At 39.4% G+C, this 20,521-nt stretch overlaps 1 protein-coding gene across 2 annotated transcripts; it reads left to right on the top strand.

The window, feature by feature from the left end:
* Positions 1 to 2,613: 2,613 nt before the first annotated feature.
* On the top strand, positions 2,614 to 19,927 carry MCUR1 (mitochondrial calcium uniporter regulator 1; the record flags this gene model as incomplete). Of its 2 annotated transcripts, none has more annotated exons than XM_082479118.1 (9): positions 2,614 to 2,899; positions 3,770 to 3,883; positions 5,426 to 5,529; positions 8,293 to 8,394; positions 10,012 to 10,053; positions 12,335 to 12,406; positions 15,834 to 15,887; positions 16,979 to 17,093; positions 18,576 to 19,927. In XM_082479118.1, the coding sequence occupies 9 exons, from the start codon at positions 2,614 to 2,616 to the stop codon at positions 18,689 to 18,691; spliced, it is 1,005 nt and encodes a 334-aa protein (XP_082335244.1). In that variant the 3' UTR covers positions 18,692 to 19,927. The 2 variants fall into 2 exon arrangements, with proteins under 2 accessions (XP_082335244.1, XP_082335245.1); XM_082479119.1 differs by having other exon boundaries at positions 18,399 to 18,691.
* Between the last annotated feature and the right edge of the window lie 594 nt (positions 19,928 to 20,521).

The following is a 20,521-nucleotide window of genomic DNA, read 5'->3' as shown; positions in this document are numbered from 1 at the left end:
TTTGAATATGAATTCATTTTTCCTGTATAGGAGTGACCAGAACTGTAGTTTGTATTTGAAACGACATTATACTCAAGGGTCAATGAAACTTTCCATGTGAACCACTGAAAATACCCTACTTGATACACCTTAGGGTTACATTTGCTTTCCTTGCAGCCATCCCACTTTGCTGGGTCAACAATACCTCCCAGAGCTCATCTTACCTTCCCCTTTCAGTTTTCACCTAAAAGTACAGCAGATATTGTTATTAGTCCTTATTTTGCACTTTACATTACTTCGCCATTTCTGTTATCCCAGTTCTTAAGTTCATCCACCACTTCTTAATCCTTCGCTGCAGATTTCACCATGATAACCAAGGGGGCTATTAACGCCTTAGGTCAGTGAACACTGTGTGCCTGCAGGGGACAAAGTTTTTGGGATACTAACCATGTAACCTTCAGCAGGTGTTTCATTTATAGTCTCTAAGTAGGACCTAATGACTTCCATGGGGCAGCGCATAGATGAAAGCCAAGCATTAACCCATCTACAGTCATGAGATAGCAGAAAGTTGTTTGTCGTGTCCCCTTCTGGCCTGTGACTACACTGCTTATGCCTCTTCGTGCAGGAATTAGTCCCCAACGCCCAGTTAGCGAAACGGGTAGCTCTGAAGCTGCTGCAGCCTACTGAAGGTGCCTCCAGAGCTCAGTGAATCTGCCTGCTGGTCAGTAGATAACAATCTTCAACACGGAGAAGGTCAAAACAGGGTATCTGGAAGATAGCACTGGAAGAGGATAAAAATGAATGAGTCGATCTTTGACACAAAGATAGAAAGACAGTTGCACTAGCAGATCTCTGTAGCTAGCGGTAGTGACTATGCTTCCCTTAGAGAAGATGAAAATGGGCAGTGTGTGATAGCCGGCATGTGCGGGTGTATTTGACCCTGAACGGGCTGACTCCAGTTGCAATCGCAGCCTCCATCTGTACCACACTTCTTGCATATGTTATCTGCCAGCGTATCCAAGTGCAGAAATCAACTGCAAAATGCAAACCGGCAGATGATGTGAAAGGAGATACTTCAGTACTCACAATTTTGCCTTTCGATTGCTGTAGCAAGTGCAGGGCTTGGAAAGGGATCATTGAATATCAAAGAAAATACACTGCACCAATTTTTGAATCATCCGTAGATGAAAAGACAACTACCTGCAGACTCAGAAACATCAGCAATTACTGCCATGCAAATGCCAGGCAACACGCATACAACAGCCAAGCGGGTGCAGTGCACCTCAGGCAAGTTCCTGCTTTTACTTATAATGAAAACAAACAGGGCTGTGTGGGTGAGCCCACCCGTGCCCCTGAACTTGTACAGTGCAGGCAGTTTGAGAAATGGCTATTCGCGTAGGATTAGTCTGGGAGCATACTAATATTTTTCTGATACACCGAAGTAACATTTATAGTTTATTTTGTAATAACAGCGACGGCTTCTACCGTACTGCTTTATCACTACAGCATCTGGTGGGAATTGCGGCTACAGACAGTGGCTCTGTGTACCTGCTCTGCCTCAGCTGCTGTGGCACTGCTACAAGCCATGACGCTGCACCGACCTTTGCATTTATATTGATACATCTGAATTATTCCATCTCCATACTGAGGGAGATTGATTGATTTATCGCAATTATTGATTCTGGTAAGAGGAAAAGGCACCGCATACTTTCTGTGAACGTGTACACAACAGACAAAAAAAACAAACAGACCCACCCTGAAAGAAGTACTGCCTGGAGAAAGTGCCAGGGAGCCAAACTGATCTCATATTAATTCCCTACAACCATCAAGTACGTTTGTTTTACAAACGGAGCAGGTGAGGAAAAAGTACACCCGCGTTTTCAGCAGAACCACAAGCATAGGAGACTTTACCCACTATACTGGTTACAGCCATTATTTAACGATCAAAGCTCCAGATTCTTAGAGCCAGCAAGTTGCCAAATTCTGCAAATTACTTGGTTGGTAACTTTGAAACCCGAAATCTCAGCCTCATCCCAGAATGACGGGGTTTGTCGGAAATGCACTTTTCCCTATGAAACGCCTCTCGGCCCGGAAGGCTGACAGAGGTTATTCCGGAGGGGGCCTGAGGTGGGGGACAGGGGGCACCGGGTCATGCCCGCCGTGCAACTCCAGGACAAACCTCCCTCCCCAAACACTCTTTTTTTCACTTAAATAAAGGACGGGCACAGCAGTGCCGCCTCAGCGTGAGACATGGCACAGCCCGGGCCACTAAGGGGTAACCTCTGGCACCCCACCACGCCAGGGCGGCCCACAGGGGCCAGGGGGTGCCGGTGCCGCCCAAAGAAAAGGCACCGGGGAGCGTGGGAGTCTCCGCCGGGCCCGGGCTCGCCCCCACAGGCACCACCTCTCAGCCAGCCCGCCCGCACCGCTCTTGTCGCCGCGGCCGCCGCCTGAGCCATAAAATCAACCGCCGCCGCTCACGGCGTGCTTTGCCACGTGCCGGAGGCGGAAGTGAGACGCCGCCCGGAGCGGAAGTGAGACGGGCGCTCAGCTATGGCATTCCAGTAGCGGCGGCAGCAGCAGGGATTTCCCTTCTTTCCCCCTCATCCGTCGTCGGGACCGGGTGGCGCGGCGATGGCCAGGGGCCAGGCGGCGGCGTCTACGGCTGTGAGCGGCGGGAGGCGGGCGCTGCTACTGCTGCGGCCGCGCGGCGCTGACGGCGCCCTCCCGCCCGCCGCCGTCGCCTCACGTGACCGCCGCGCGGCCCCGTCCCCCGCCCGCCGCGGCCTCGGTGACTGGCAGCGCTCGGCCGCGCTGCCGGGCCCCGGGGCGGCCGTTACCGCCGTTAACGGCGGCGCGGGGTGGGGGAGGCGCGGCGGCGGAACCGGCCGGGAGAGCCGCCGGCGCTGCGGGGAGCGGGGTGAGAGCGGGGAGGCGGAGGCGGAGGGGGAGGGGGAGGAGGAAGAGGAGGAGGGTGGCGCGGCGGAGGAGAGCGGGCGGGGCTGAGTGTCACCTCACCCGCCCCGGTCACCTCGCGCGTCACCTCACCCGGCCTCGGGGGTTCAGTGGCGGGGGTGTGCCAGGGGCTTGCAAGGGGTGCGGTGCTGTCCACAGCAGCTTTGGGAACTGCCCATAGGGGTAATTATTGGCACTAATTACTGGTCTTTAAGTAAGACAGCTATAGCATAGTTGTATTTTTTGGCCACCCGAGTATTTTAAAAAATAACGTCTTTGAGGACAGAGAGTTCTGTCTCTGCCAGTTTACCTCATGTTTCATCTTTCTTTCTGCCAGCTGGTGTTGAATTTCCCTGAATGCATGATTTCTATAATACTGATATTTGGGAAATGTTAGTAATTCCTCTAATAGTAATTTAGTGTTTAAGGACAACCAATGAAGATTTACTTCTTTAACAAAGACTGGAAAGAGTCTGTGGGTTTAGTCCTCAAAGCTATGAAGTGTTCACAGCTTCCACGTTTTATGCTAATAACAGTAAAGGAAGAATTTTAAGACCCTGACACTTGGTGGGATTTTTCTAGGACAGGATATTCTCGGAGAGCATCTCAGAAATGCAGCAGTAGCATTGTATTCTATTTTAAAGTTCTTGCACCAAGAGCTTGCTGGAGGGATACCTTTTCAGTTTCAAGCAAGCTGCGGTAATCTCAACACACAGTCTAATATTTTGTCATCAATGAAAAATATTTGGGGTAGTAAGGAAACTCTTGGAAAGCAAATATGTTGATTAAATATTCTTTCTTAGAAATAACTTACACTTTGTTTTATCTCTTTCAGATGTAAGCATCTCTGTGTCATCGTCTTTACAAAGCAAAGGGAATATTTCCTTATTAGGAAATAGGAAGCTTTTTTTTGACACTCATGCGCTGGTATGCCTCTTGGAAGAAAATGGTAATTTGCTAGAAATGTGTAGCTATTTTTACTGTTATTTCATGGGTGTTTTTTTCGTTTACAAAGTTTGTTACTTTCTTCAGCTTGACATGTGATGTTACAGCTTCAGTTTTAGGGAGGTGGGTTTTTTTTATATACTGGGTTAAGAACATGTAAGTTTTTTCTACTTCCAAAAGAAAACAGTGAGCTTATATAATTTTGATTATATAACTAATAATTTTGATTATATATCTATTTTATTATATATCTATGTTATATAATCTATTATACTATTGGTAATTAAAAATGCTGAAGAGAAATTAAATTTTAAGAATTGAAAGTAAAAATCAGTTTTCAAGGTAGTGATTTAAAATGTATTAATTGGATTCCTGCATACTTAGTACATAGCACCTTGAATATGCAACAGTGTGTTATAATAGGACTGAATATGGACTACTATGTAAAATGCAGGTTTTAGGTTATAATGTAGATTGCTATATAAAATGTGGCTGCTCTTATGCTGAAACATAGTTAAGGGAATAGATTATTTTGGATTCTTGCTAACTAATGTTGCTGAGGTGGGGAAGGTACCTTAAGGTGAAGTTCAGTACAGCTGAATTGATTTCTGACAGCTCTCCATCCCTGAAAGGAAGTCCCATTCCCTTTTCCCTGCCATGTAGCTTCACTTCCTTCCATGTCCCAGCCCAATTCTCAGAAAATTCTGCAGCTCTTTTACTTGATTGGTATTTTGAGACACTAGTTTTATGAGCTCACAGAGCAGTTGTATGAGCATCAGGATACAAACAGACTGGCCAGAGCAGCAATAAGAAAAGAGAGAGTGAGAGAGGAGGGGTACTTTTCCCTTTGGTGGTGGCAAACTATTATGTCGGCTCAGTGAGTGAAAGCAACTTGCTGTCAGACCACATATATGTTTTCTAAAGCTTAACTGCTAGTTACTTCAAAACATGCTTTTGCAAGTGTTTCTTTTCATAACGGTTAAATCTTGTTCATGACATTTTTACTCCTACGTTTTGAAAGTGGGAAAGTTAAGAGTGTTTCTAGGGACAATGTTTTACAGTAGTTCCCAATATATTCAGTTTAAAAGGTTTCTAATAGGAACTCAGAGGCTGGTAGGCCTAAAGTCAGGGTGGTTAGCACTGTTTTCAGTTGCTGAGTTTTGCACATCTTCAGTGGTTCTGAAGACTTGTAGTATACTGAAAGTAGGTATGTGCTTTTCAGGGTCAGAATTCTTGCTCATAGAAATAACCACATGTGAGAGAAGACATTCCATAATACTTCTAGAAAATTTGCAGCATTTATCCTGCTAGTATTGTAATTGTGCTGTATTACAGTAGCACCTATACTATGTCACAGATGTAATTTTGGGGTGGAGGAACTTGGATGTACCTACTGGTTTTGGTTTTTTGTTAGTGCAGGATCAAGAGGAGTATGTTTTATTATTTTTCATAACTGACATGGTGCTGAGTATTAGCAAGTGGCATTTCTGTAAACTGTCCAGATTTAGCTCTCTCTCTGAATGTTGTTGCATTTTGTTTTGCTTAGGGTTCACTACTCAGCAGTCGGAGGTCATTGTATCTGCATTAGTGAAAATTATGAACACCAACCTGGATATGATTTACAAGGACATGGTCACCAAAGTACAGCAGGTTAGCTCAAAGACGATGGTAGGGTTGAAGTAAATCAAAACTTAGTATGCCTGCTAATGAAATATATGTTGCTATTTATTACTGTTAGACACTGTATTTTAAATGTTTGAAGGTGCAAAACAAACATCTCTGTGTATCTGTTGGCTGGTGAATTTTGTCTTGAATTTATCAAATACTTATCAAAGTGTTGTGGTGGACCTTGAGATTTAGGTATCCAAACCACAGGTAGTTTTTTTTGGTTTCAACTGTATTGTAGCATGAAATAGAATTACTGAGGCTTTTAGACAGACATAGGAGTTACACAGTGCATGGATTTGAACAGTTACAGCTCCTACGTATATTCTTTTGTAGACTTGTAACAAGGGAGTACAGATTCCGTCAGTGATTTACCATCCTGTTATGTGGTACCTTTTTATTTATCTGTGTCCCAATGACATTTATATTGGATTAGAATTGAACTGGATTTCTTTTTTTATATAATGTTTTTAGGGTATAATTGGTGTGGTTGTATACACTGGTAACACATAGGAACATGTATAGTTTGGATGCTGATATTGAAGTCTATCTTCTTTTCCCTTGATGTATACATTGTTCATGGTATCCTCTAAACCTACCCAGCATATATGTCCTGGTGGGAGAAAGTGAAGGAAACTGGCTTGGAAATAGACTGATGACTCTCAGTATCTACAGAGGTTCTTCCTGGCTACCAGGAAATTGCATGCAACTGAACTGAATTTTTAGCTTTGACTTGTGAAGGAATGATTGTTTTAATGAATTATCATGCCTGGAGGCGAGGCTTCTTGTTTTAATACTGGCTGTGATTTTTTTTTTGAGGCCCTTTTTCAGGTCATACAAAGGTAGATCCATGTAAGGAATTGGACATGACAGTGTTGAATATTGCCACGTTGAGCTCTTAGGCATCTGGATCCAGAAATGAAACTGAAATTCAGAGTAAGGCATGATTCACTGCATGTGAATCTTAAGCATCTTTGAATGGGATTCACAATATCTGTTATGCTGGAATTCCCTGACGCATAAGCTAGTCCAATAGACAATGCTGATAAGAAGTATAGCTGAAGTACAACCCCTTGGGCAGCTCTGTGAGGTGAGGCTGGGATTCACGGCCCCAGGTCACCTGAACACAGGCTTTAACTTATTTCATAGTAATAAGGTTGCTGTCTTAAAACATCAGAAAACAGCAGCTGCTGTCTCCATAGCATAATAGTCTTGGTGGTAGGGCACCTCATTAAGAAGTGGAATACCTGGATTTTTCACCACCTTGCATATAGATAGGCTTTAGCTAATCTTTCCTGCCTCCCAGATTCCAGGCAAAGCAGACATGGGCAAGCTTCCTCCCCCTGTGCTGAACTTGTTCCACAGTCAATCAGAGAATGCAATGTTAAAGGGACCCTTTCTCCATGGTTGGTAATATTTTACAATAAGCAGTCATTGCATCTCTGCCTTCTTCTATGCCCAGCTTTTTTTGAATGAAAGTAGACAGGTCTTCTTTTGTTGCTACTGATAGTAGATGTTTTCTGAGACTATCTGGTAGCTTCCACCTTCAGCTGACTTTCTGTCATTAAGATTGAAATGTGCAACTTTGTATGGCATGCTAAGATAGAAGCAGCTCAGGAGGCGTGTATGTCGTGAACTCTAGGCAATGTGAACCTGTAGTTCCTTAGAGTTTTGAATGCATAAGAGGCTATGCAGAAGGAGAATGATGAGTTGGAAGAGGATTTGGAAAGTTGTGGATGTGGCTATTATCATTAGGGCCTGGTTGAGTATGTAAAAGATGAAATATTACATTGGTTAGATAAAGCCCTAGGGGAGGAAAAAAAAAATCTGTGTATGTATAGAGGTGAAGAAGAGGAAGAATGCGGAAGAGTGTTCTGTGTTTTACTGACATCTGTGCAGACAAGAGAGAACAAAAGCAAGCTGGACACATCAGGGAGTAAGAGAGGAGGTGTCCATGTACACTGAGCCATTTTTTCCAGTGTTGTGGTCAGGTAGCCTGGTGAGGCATCTCCAAATGCCACCTTTTATAACACTAAGTTAGAATAGCATTTCCTGACAAAAGTGAAGTTAAAATGCTGTGTCAGATTTGTAGGGTTCTTAGTCCAGAATCAAAAGCAAGGGACTACTTATTAGGGGGAGATCTTCAGAGAAGATAAGGCAATACCTGTTTGCATGTGTAGATAATGCAGGATCTAGAACAATGTCTGCAGACTTTTCCATCCTCAAAAGCTGCAGAGAATTCTTGCATGTCTTCTGTCAGCTCAGTATAACACACTGACAAGAGTGATTAAAAGCGTAAGTACAGTGCATGATCTAAGTAGTGAAGCAGACTGAGCGAGCCCCCTTGCCAGGGGGAGGTAAAAAAGGAGGTAATTGGAAAAGAATATGGTTGCACTGAGGAGTTTTGGTCTGAAAGCCAGCTTTCTTCATTTAGCTCAGAGACGTGTCTTCTCTCCCTAATGCCTTTGCTAGCTTAAGAATTTGAAGACTTGGAAGAAACTATTTCCTAGGCTATTAATTGAATTATTCTGTGTTAACACTGCTAATTTTGTCAAACTTTACCAGCACTTGAGCTTAACTTGCTTATTCTGTCACTTAATTTATCTTGCTTTCTGAAACTCAGATAATCAATCTGAAATTGCTGAATTAAAAATTTCAGGGTACCAAAATAGCCTATCATGTTTGGCAAGGTGAGAAAAAGCGTTATAGTTATGATGTGTTCTGAGGTTTTCCTTCCCTCTTTTAAAGGAAATTGCACTTCAGCAAGTAATGTCCCATATTGGTGGTGTGAAAAAGGACATGATTATTTTGGAAAAAAGTGAATTTTCAGCACTTCGCTCAGAAAATGAGGTAAAAATCACTATCTTGGAAACTACTATACTAGCACTTGCTTAGGTTTTTTCTAATGATGTAAAACAGCATCTTGTACCTAAGCAGTTGGCTCTGGGGCCAATATGGTTTAACACCTTCATTAATGACCTTGTTAATGGGGCAGAGTGCACCCTCAGTAAGTTTGCAGATGATACAAAGCTGGGAGCTGGGGCTGATAACACCAGGCAGTTATTGATGTCTCTCTGAATGGCAGCACAAGCCGGGGAAATGGGATGACCGGAATCTCATGAAGTTGAACAAATGGAAGTTCCAAGTTCTGCCCCTGGGGAGGAATAGCCCCGTGCACCAGGACAGGCTGGAGCTGACCAGCTGGAAAGCAGCTTTGCAGAAGAGGCCCTGAGGGTCCTGGTGAACCCCAAGTTGACCATGAGTCAGTGATGAGCCCTTGTGGCAAAGGTGGCCAACAGCCTCATGGGCTGTATTAGGAGGGCTGCCAGTGGGTCAAGGGAGGTGATCCTTCCCCTCTGCCTGGCACTGGTGAGACTTCGTGGAGTGCTGGGTCCAGTTCTGGGTTCCCCAGTGCAAGGGAGATGTGGACATGCTAGACGGAGTCCGACAAACGGCTACAAAGATCAGTGAGGGCCTGGAACATCCAATATATGAGGAAAGACTACAAGATTTAGGACTGTTTAGCCTGGAGAAGAGACAGCTCAGCAAGGATCTCATCAATATATACAAATGTTTGAAGGGAGGGTATAAAGAAGATGGAGACAGGCTCTTCTTGGTGTTGTCCTGTGACAGAACAATAGGTAACTGGCACAGACTGAAATGTGGGAAATTCTATTTAAATATAAGAAAACCTTTGTTACTGTAAGGGTGGCAGAACAGTGGAACAGGATACCCAGAGAAGCTGTGGAATCCCTATACTGGAGATACTCAAAACCCAACTGGGCATGGCCTTGAGCAACCTGCTCTAGTTGCCTGTGCTTTGAGCAGGGAATGGGAGTGGATGATCTCCAGAGTTAATAGAAGATGCTATAGCTATACCTATTTCATGTACCTTTCAAAAGAGATAAATTAATGGAATAATTTGAGTTAGAATCTGTAGAGAATATTAGGTGGTTGCAGGCTGCAGTATGATTGCTATTTAGCCATCTCTTCTTAAAGCAGAACAAACCCAGCTCTCTCTCCTCTTCACCCCACACCCCCACCATAGTGTGCTCCAGCCCGCTGCCCCCGCCCTGGTCACCTTCATGGCCCTCCAGTGGACTTGCACCAGTATGTCAACATCTGTCATTCACCAGGGAGCCTAAAGCTGGACACAGCACTTCCAGTGCAAGCTCACAAGTGCTGAATATGGAAAAATAATCACTTCCCTTAGCCTGCTGGGTTTACTCATGCTCACACCATCCTATGCGTTTGGTTATCTTTACTGCCGTGGGACATTACTAGCACTGAGTAAACATGCATTTCTGTACACATGCTGAGGACAGAGTTAAACCATGCTCATTTTGGCTTCCTTTTTACATAATGGATTATAGTCACTTTTACTGATCATGCAATTTCATTAGTATTTCTAGATTATGTGTTTTTATATACAGTAATAAAGTGTACAACTTTTTTCTACTCTCACAGAAAATAAAACTTGAACTGCAGCAGATAAAGAAGCAAGTCATGGTAAGATATCATACTAATATAATTAAGAATTAATACCAGTTTAGTTTGCTTTAAATAAAAATAATTATTGCGTTCAAAATTTTATTTTAAAAGCTGTGCTTAATTACTGTGATGTATAGGATACCGAAATTGCAGTTGATGGTACAGTGTGGGCTGCAGCAAAAACAATTTCATGCATGCTTTGTTTATGGTGACAGAGAACTGTGAATGGTACAAGAGAAGAAAATAACTGAAGATTTTTTTTTTTTACTTGTCCTTAATTTAGATTTAGAAAGTGTCAAACTAACATGTCATGGTTAAGGCTGAGTGCTCCTGCCTGTTACATGTAAAGACGCAACATACTTTTAAAATTAGAGCACTTTCTAAGTGGTTTGGAGTGGTTTTATTTGGAGGGGTTTTTTTTGTTGGGTTTGTGTTTTGTTTTTGTTGTTTTTTTGTCTGAAGACATATCTGCTAGCTGTCCAGAATCTAAAATAGCTTCTAAATGGCTTCTTTAGGCCACTAAGTTTGGGACTGTTATGTTTGGTCCCATTTGTTTGGGAGCAAATGACTTTTGCAAGAAAACAGGCTCTCTGGAAAAAACTTACTCTGCTAATTATCATACTGATTGTTATTCTTATCAGGTTTAAGCATCAGTGCTGTTTTTCTTTTCTTTATCATTTGCCTGTCTTGAACAGCAGTCCAAACACCTTTCTACCATCAAAAAGAATATCCTCTCAAAACCTATTTCAATGGGTGTGGAGTCATAAGCAGCCATTACACAGGAACAAACATTCTTGCAAGAGTGATTAAGATTGGAATCTGGGAAACATTAACTGTTCTTAGGGAGTATGGTCGTCTGACTTGAGAATAGTTAATGTTTCCTGCTGTGGTGTCCTTCCTAGCTGGAAGGATGGAGCATTCTTCTTTCTCTAGGACTTGTTCGTGAAGCTGGCAGAATATTGGACTCGTTGACCACATTGACAGCTAGCTCAAACTCAGCCTAGTGCCTCCTTGCCATTTCTTTCCTATTCTCTTCAATTTCCTTTTGCACTGTCATCTCCAAAAAGAGAACATAAATTTCTCAAGGCTAATCCTGCATGTTTTATATTGTGTTATTAAATGCTTAGTGCACCTGGGTTTTCAGAATACCATTTTAAAATATGCTTGGAATCTAATTTTTTAATTGTAACTTATTTTATGGTTTTAGTTGTGTATAAATGAGTTAGTGTAATCCACTGGTAGAGCATCAAAGATCTGAGTTGTCTTTTCTTAAAAGCTCTATGTCTTTAAATTTTACTTTTAACTGTAAATATAAAATAACTTCCTTGTAAGAATTACATTTGCTTATACTTCTTCTTCTAAAAGATGACACAATGTTGTAGAAGTTTGAGGAAAAAATAACTTTTCGATTAATTAAAGTGTAATGTATCATGTTATAATGACATGTAATTATAAACCAGTTAAAGCTCAAAAATTCCAACATGGAAATTGAGTCTATTATTCATACTAACTTAATGAACTCTTGCCTAGTTGACATTGGCCTATTTGAGAGCTGCTTGCTTGTTTTTAATAGTAGAATCTCCCAGAACATCAGCAATCTTTTGCTTCTCCCACACATTCATCTGATCAGCAGTTTGCCTCATGACAAACTGTCAGCTGGCTGGAATTCCTGCCAGGAGGTTGCATTAAAATGGCAGCTGTCAGTGAGAAAAGCAGGAATCGCTTACAGCTGTTGATGAAGTAAAATGCAAGTGTACAACTTATAGTGGCTTAAAGTTAGATGTTTAAAAACCATAATAAACGTTTCCTGACTTCTAAAATGTCTGTAGCTTTTTCTGAAAGCCCTAGATACAGTCTTTAGAAAGATTCTCTTATACATTGCAAGGTTAGAAACTGCTTTTAAAGTTATTTTAAGCATCAAAATTGCTTCATGGAGGAGCTCCAGCTTATATGTATACCTAGGCACGCATTTCTAGAAATCAGAAAGAGTTATGGGATATATGAAACGTTCCCAGCATTTATAGAAGGATGCTCTCTCAATTAACTGCTGTTCTCGGTGTTCTGGTTTTACAAGCAATTATTAGTTTTTAATTCTGAGATCCAATTCATACTATAGAACATGAGTATTTCCTGGGGGAAGAACAGGAATACTTATACTTTTGAAACTTATGTACGTTTTTTGGAGAGAAGCTTGATTCCTGAGATATGCAAAGAAAGGCACAATATATTTGTCTGTTTTGGTCTGTTTATGATTAAATAGAAAATCATGCTTGCTGCTTTATCAATTTTTTCTCATTAGGATGAAATTACCAAAGTTCGTGCAGATAACAAATTAAACCTAAACCTAGAGAAGAGCAGAGTAAAAGAATTGGTAAGTTTTGGTTACTTTCTTCTAGAAACACCTAGACAGTGAGTAATCTCCAAATTTGCTTAAAAGCATCTTACCCAAAGAGTGTTTTCATATTAATCTATAGTATCATTCAGCTTCAAGATGGTATTAATCCAAGTTATTCATCCTTATGCTGCTGTAGTACAAGGTGCCAAGTTTGGTTTTGTATGTTTGTCTATTTTGATATTGTTTTAATATCAGGGTTAACACATTACACTTAGATATTTAATCTAAATATGCTGACTAGCTGCCTAGAGGTTTTCAATGTTATTAGTATATCTCTTTCTCTATTTTCACACTTAAGTTTACACATTTCATTAAATTTATCGTCACTGACGATGTTTCATTTCCCTATAGCTAGAGAATTTATAGCATAGCTAGTTTGTCAGGAAATACCTTTTGTGAAAATAGTTGTAATTTATTTTTATATTTTTTTAATTGTAACTGATACTGTCTCAGATTGTTTTGACCTTTGAAATATCTGGTAGAACTGAATTGATGTGATCTTAAATTAGAATAATGTAGATGAAGAATTAGAAGATTAACAAGTTTTTGCATTATACGCAGCACTCTGAGTTCTGCTCCCATAGATATTTTTTAATAGTTTTTAGGATCTCCGAGAAATTGCATCTTCTAAATTAAAAGATATTTCAATGACATTTTTCTAGTAGTGTTATTTCTTATTCAGTCCTTTGTCGCAGGTGTTTAATGAAGATGTAATATTTATCTCCAATCTAGGCAGTTAAGAACTGTTCAAGTAGATATCATTTATCTGTGCCCCTTGAAGTTTTTCACAACGATTAGTTTAGGTAACAGCTGTGTCAGTGATTTATTATAATGACTAACAGTCTATTATCCTATGGTAGATGCTTGAATAAAGTAAAATTGGAGCAGGTAGAATTCCTGTTTAAAGGTAAATACTTTGTGCTAATGTTTAAAAAAAAAAAAAATCATATGAAATGTATTAACTGTGTAGAACATAAGCTTTGCAATACTTTGGGCTTACAAAACCTATTTAAAGCCACTTCAACAGTGATAAATTAGGCACTAGTGTTTTCTTGTATATTTATGTAGGATCCTGGAATCTGAACTCTGTCTGTTGTGCAGAACACTATGTTATTTTGACTGCCTCCCAGGAAAAGCAAACTACGCATGTCAACTTTCTCTTAAGAAGGTTGACCAACTTAGTCTGTTGTGCAACTGTAATTTTGTAGTTTCTATGAAAACTGCTCTTTTCTTCCCCTCACCCCCCACTCTCCCACTTTAATTGCCAGCTTTTCCATGCATGAACAGAAAAGAAAAATGGCAGATGAATGGGGAGCAGGTTGTAGCATACATGCCGAGTTGGGAGTAAGACATAATCCAGTATTTTTTTATAGTAGGCAGAGCATCTTTATCATATTTACTTCAGTTGTAATGTGACTTAGGACTGAATATCTAGCTTTCTGAGAATAAAACTCAGGATAATTGAAGGTTACTGTGTGTTCTTACTAAGTTACTATTCAGAAGATAGATGTCCTAAGTTTAAATTGATTTATCTTGAAGCACTAAAATGTCCTTATCCTTCAGTTCTACTTGGGATAAGTACTGAAGGAGAATTTCTTAATTTGTCAACACTGATGTGGGCAGTCTTTAATGTTTCAAATTCTAAATGCTTTATCTTTTCATTAGTTCATTCCACTTTACTTTTCTTGGAGAATCCTACATTGCTTAATGCGTATCTGTTTATGCTGTAATTTATATCTGCAATGATACAGATGTGATTTAAAAACTCAGAGTATGGTACAAAAATCCATATATATTGTGTTCATGCATCACAGTGCCTCTAAGCTTGCTGTTAAAAATCTCAAGGTGCATCTGACAAAGCTGTATTTTCTCTGCACTGTGAAAAACATGGACTTAAGGCGAAATCTCCCTGTTGAATTTCAGGGTGGGAGTTTAACCTTGTCTTTCCTCCCTTTTTTTATGCACTGGTGTTATTAGAGGTGTGTGGTGATGCCTTGCAGTAAAAGGGTATATTTCACTGTCTTAAAATGAAGTTTAAAGTCCTTGAGTCTGACCTAGAAAGTTCTCGCCACAAAGCAAAACTTTAACAAATATGAACATCAAGCAAGAAGCTTGTAGAATAGAATTATTCAGAAAATGTGTATTTGGCTAGCAGCATCTAGTTAAAGTAAAACAGATAAACTATTTCAGTCCATACAATTGTTTATTTTAAATGTCATGGTTCTTTTGATAGTGATGATCAGTTTATTAACGTGAGATCCAATTCTTCAGTGAAATTTCACCTCAAACATAATTTTGGATTCATATAAATATTCTGCCATCTTACCACTTTCAAAAATATATATTTGTATAAAATGTGTGAATTTCTTTTTTTGTCCGTCTCTTCACTTTGCAGAATGTAGTGACTGTTTCATTAATTGTAGACGTACTGTTTGTCTTTATGTAATTTTCCACATTTGTAGCAGCCTGCTATCTCTTAACTTCATCTTCAGATCAGTCAAAAGGGCAAATAGAGCTCTAGATCTTTAAGGAGGGTTTTTCAATGCTGAGGCATTTATGTAGATTAATCTGAGTTTAATATTAAAGTGGAATAAGCTTCCAGAGTGGAGGAAAAATTAAGCCACTTTCCTCATGGGAATGTCAACAGATGAGGTTATTGCTGTGGAACTGAGGATTCTGAGATGGGTGCCTGAAGACCTTAATGCTCTGCACTATAGACTGGTGGTTTAGCAGCTGTCTATGAATTACTGAATTGCTCCAGTAGTGGGACAGGAACCATTATAGATGTCAAGGTAAATAATACCTGTTCATGAGTCAAAAAGGTAACATGCCTTAAAGGTTTGCTGCTTTAATTCAGATTTAACTTTTCTTGAACATGAATAGCTATAACTTAAAAAACTTAAAAATAAGCCACAGCTCCTGATATTCCACAAATGAATGGCTTAAAGTGAGATACCAATGTTCTATATTTAGCAAATATATAATGAAATGGTGGTCAGAACAATAGAAATGGTGAGCAACTGTTGCAGAGTTAATGTTTAGAATCATAAGTCTTTGTTTTTCAGAAATGCAAATCCGCCAGCCTTTCTTCCAGCTCCTTATTAATACATACAGTTTTTGCAGAGATGAGTGTCTGGTGGACTTGTTGTGCTTTACAATTCAGAGGTGTGGATGAACAACTGTCTAAATTGTGCTTTTCTGAAGGACAGCAATTACTCTACAATACTGTCTCCCAAGTGTTGTCAGTCGATAATCTTGTCCTGATTCAGTGTTCTACAGAATTTGGAAACAAAGAAATATGCTGGGGGGGGGGGGGGAGTGTAATGACAATATCATGTTTATCTTTTATCTTTTTTTTTTTTTTCCCTCCTCCCCCCCCCCCCCCCCCCCCCGGCCCCTCTAGTACTCACTTAATGAAAGAAAACTACTTGAAATGAGGACAGAAATAGTGGAATTGGTAAGAACTTGGTAGCTAATTACTACACAGCAAATCTTTTTGTACTTGTGTTATAGACCTGTTATACTTTTTGGAGTTGTTCAGGTCTTTAGGCACTTAAATATACCAAATGTCATTGTGCTTTATTATTTCCCTGTGTATTTTCGTGTTGGTACAGATAACTGAAAGTATTCACAGAATAAAAAGGGTTTCACATATATTATTAGACCCTCTGCATGTATATATGAACTGTTCAGTTCTGAAACTTCATGCTTGTAGTATTTTTTATAGATTGGAATTCTGCTCTTACTGTTAGTTTGTGAAATTAATTTTTATTCCCCCCACCCTGTGTCCAGTGAGAGTGAAACATATTGCTAGATTGGCTTCAATTTAGAGGAGATTTTTACCAAGCACTACTTCTTCCTTTTGTTTCCTTTCTGTAGAACAGGGAATTATACTTAGGAAGATGTATAGCACTAAATCATTAACTGATTCACGATGTTTCAGTAGTGCTGATTTGAATATGTCAGCAACTTTTGCTCTCCATTTACAAGTTTGAGCTTTCAGTCTTTTCTGAGTAATAATTCTATCCCCTTTGTTTACAGAAGTCGTGTCTTCTGTCATAATCAGATTCTGAATTTGTCTGTAGCTGTTTTGTGGTAGAATTCCTTACAAGATGAAGACATGCTTTTTTACATTAGAAGACCCATTCTCAGTTTTTCTAATGATCCATAAATCTTTATCCTCCAGTATGTTTTTGTCACGAGAAGCTCTTAGACTTCTCAATGGCTCTTATAACTGAGCAGTGACTGTAATGTCAGTGGGCCTTTGGATTGAAGTTAATGTTTATGCTGCTAGATTGAGATAAGAAGGCATCCAGCTCTGCCGCTTTCTAGATTATGTGTCAAGGAACATGTAATCATATAAATTTCCTGAGTTCACCAAATTATTCAATTCCTTGCGTATAACCTGCTAGGAAGAAACTTGCTCACTTTGAATGCAAATTAACATACATTTAAGGGCAAACCACAAATACAACTTTAAGGGATGAGTTAAATTTCTAAATAAATTAAACTGTTCAAGTAGCATAATTTTGTTGCATTGGTTTTTAGCATGCGCAACAAGATCGAGCTCTGACCCAAACAGACAGAAAAATAGACACAGAAGTTGCAGATCTGAAAACAATGCTCGAATCGCACAAACTTGATAATATTAAGTACTTAGCAGGTAAGGAATCTGATGATTGTCTCTGGTGAAACTGTTAAACATTGTTAAATGTTTGGCAAACCCTTGATTGTATTCATAAAGGCACCGATTAAAAAAAAAAAAAGAAAGCCACAAACTTGAAATAGTCTCAGCACTCTTATTTGTGTACTTAACCCAGACAAAGTTTCCTATGTTTCACAACTCTATTTTGCAAGGGCTATGGCTGTATGACTTAGTTTTTCCCCTGCTTTATACGGTAATAATAATGTATATGAGAAATCTAAAAGACTTGTCTCTTAACAAGCACCACAACGTTCTTCCATGCCTGACTTAATTTTTAAAAGTAGCCTGCTGCATTCATTTCCAGGATTTCTTTGTCTGTCTGATGGAGATCTATGTGCAAAATGGAACAGTTCAGCTTGACCATTCAGTGCACATATTCTTTAAACTCTCAGTTTTCAGGCATGTGCATTTGAAAAATACTGTATATGTGTGTGCCTACATTATTACCCTGGTAACTAGTATTTTGACACTTTTCTACTGAGTGTGCAGTGCTATTAAATGAGCAGGTTTGCAGTAGAAAATTATTCTTCTGATTTAGATTTTCTGATTATTCTTTCCTGATGGATTTTGTCACAAGTACAATCACATCTATTCATAGTATTGTACTTCAGGCATATCCTTTACAGAGAACCATTACTGGAAAATAACAGGCAATTTATTAAAATGAGACGAAATTCTTTTCCCCACCATTCCTACTCTAAAATGTGTTGAACCCCGCATGGAAAAAGAAAAATTAAGGGGAAAAAAAAAATAATTTGCATTGCGTTTGAAGTGCTCCTGTTGCAAACAATGGCAAAAATCTTTGTGTTTATCTAAAAACCAAAAGTTGATTTCATTTAAATAGAGATTTAAAAAATTGTGAGCTGATAATCTTCATTAAAGGTAGCTTTCATTTATTTGTTTGCTGGATACTTGACTGTGATTTAATAATCCTGTTATTCATTTCCTCACTTTACAACTGTAACTTGCCATATTGATCTCTTTTGGAACGGTAAGCAACTAAGGGTTTCTTTCAGTCTTTTGGTAGTTTTCCAGCCCAGTCTTCCTGCATTCATTTTTTTCTTTCCTCCTTATTTGTCATTTTTGTGCCCCTCCACCTTGAAATTGTTTGTTGTAACTTAAAAACCTTATGTTCTTACATGGGGAAAGGGTGGTGGTTACAATTGTAGTATTGTAGTAAGATACGTACATAGCTTTCTGAAGAAATGTTCTGAGAGCTAATGATTTATTATCTCCGTTTTCCTCCCCATTTTTTTCTTTCAGGTTCAGTATTTACATGCCTTACTGTAGCACTGGGATTTTATCGTTTATGGATGTAACAAAACATCAATTTAAAGGGACTTCTACTGTCTTTGTTTCTGAAAGAAAGAAGTTTTATCTTTGCCTGGACTTTAACGAAGTCTTGACTGTTTTATTTATTTTATTTTTTTTGTAAAGCAGACTGTATTGAGAATGCAACCAAAGATGTGCCTAGAAACAAACTTTACACATTGTGTATATTTCAAAATTTACCTCTGATGAACGCATGGTATATGCATTTCTGCCATTTCCCTTGATTCTGAGCTGCAATACACCTTGTTGCTACAAAGTGTCACATAAAGCGAAGACTGGCATTCATACCGATGGTGTGGGGCTGCGTGCTGCAGAGAAGAATCTATGGAATCGTGTTCCATCGCCTGTTCAGGTGTGCTTGCCAGAGTCAGTGCCATGTATCAGACTGAAGTCTTGATTGTTAACGTAAGACTGAAACTGCACATTTTGTGGCTTGGAGGCACTCGTGTATAAGCAGAATTTGTGTTAACTGAGTCATGCTTACTTCCCTCTGTCTAACACTTGTTCGTACAGTTACTATGATCAAATATTTGTTTTGCTATTTTTATAACATTATAGGTATCAGCTTGTTTTCCAGATGGCCGTCCAATCAGTCATTTTTCATGAAAGTACTGTGTAATGATAGCAGTGTTTGCTGCTAGTTTTGTTTGCAATATATTTGTAGAGTTTTTTGTGACTAACTTGCCTTTGGTGTACATATAAGTATCTGATACTCATTCCATATGCTAATCGTTAACTTTACCACTATAACTGGAAGCTTGAAATGCAGTAATGTACACTAGTTGTGTTAATTTTACACTAAGTGATACAAAGTGCCTCTGGTGCTGCCTTCTTGATGGAACGGAATTGATGCTTCTAGAAAGGAAAGAGATTTTAAATGGTGGTTATGAAGCAGGGTCTTAGGCAAGGGAACTGCAATACTGACAGTCATCATCTTTTTTGTTGTTTTACCTTAAAAAAACAAACAAACAAAAAAACCCAATCCTGTTGGTTCTTCAAATGTGGAACTTTGATTATAATAATGAAAGCAGTAATGGAGACCTGCAGGGTTGTTTAATCTAGTTCTGACCAAGCCTATGTGAACTAGTAAGTGCAACTGAAAGCAGTGGAGGCAGGTGTCCAGTGTATCCAGATATCTATCATTCCTCCTCTGATGAAATGACTGCTTTAGTGGCAGAGCTGCCATCTGTGTTCCTTCAGTTAAAGGAAAGTTCTCCATTGCTTGCTCTTAGGAGGAGAGAACAATCTATGCACTGGTAATAAATGCTGTTAGAGCACAATCATGGCTTTGCTTAATGAAAGTAAAGCTGTTTGGCTGCTTTGTGCCTGTACTGTAATAACCGTTTAACTTTTGGGGGGGTTCGGAGTGCCAACTTCGATCATGTGCAAGCACGGAGGAAGAGATGGATGCCTGTAACAATAGTATACTGGCCTGAAATAAAGAATTTTGAATATTTCGTAGAAAATGCTGAGTTTTCTTTATACATGCAACTTTTTAATTTGAATTTCATCTCTTTGAAGTTAAGTCATTGCTAATAGGACTTCTTTTAAGCTAAGAATTTAGCAAAGTCAACAGCCCCCCTAACACACTGCAGGTCAATAACGTAAGGAGGACTATTGTTGCAGACTAACTTAACAGCCCCTCTAAAGTGAATGAAGCTATAGTCAAGATCTTAAATTCTCTGTTTAAAAACTATGTTTTAATATACTAACTTACAGGACTTGACACTTTCTCAGATTAGACAAGCAATAGTTTAATGTTTGGAATGACTTCAGTGTTGATTCTTATCTTCCCAGGACAGATGGTTCTATATTTGTCTATGTAGTTAGTATATCTTTGCCTGTATGCCTAAGCATCAGATAAATAGTTGTTAAAATAACTATTTAGAACTAATTTTAAATATAGGGTCTATCCTGCTAGAATAGATACTATGCAAATAAACTTCTTCTCAGGGCAGGTGGAAGGAGGAAGTGAAAAATTATAGAGCCGCATTGTCCTGGAATTAGTAAGTGTCAGGCAAACCAGCACTTATTGGTGAGTGTTCCAAACGAGG

Source organism: Vanellus vanellus, assembly GCF_965231255.1.
Source record: "Vanellus vanellus genome assembly, chromosome: 2".
NCBI lineage: Eukaryota > Metazoa > Chordata > Aves > Charadriiformes > Charadriidae > Vanellus > Vanellus vanellus.
The sequence above is the reverse complement of the archived record's forward strand: the minus strand, read 5'-3'. Positions and strand labels throughout refer to the sequence as shown.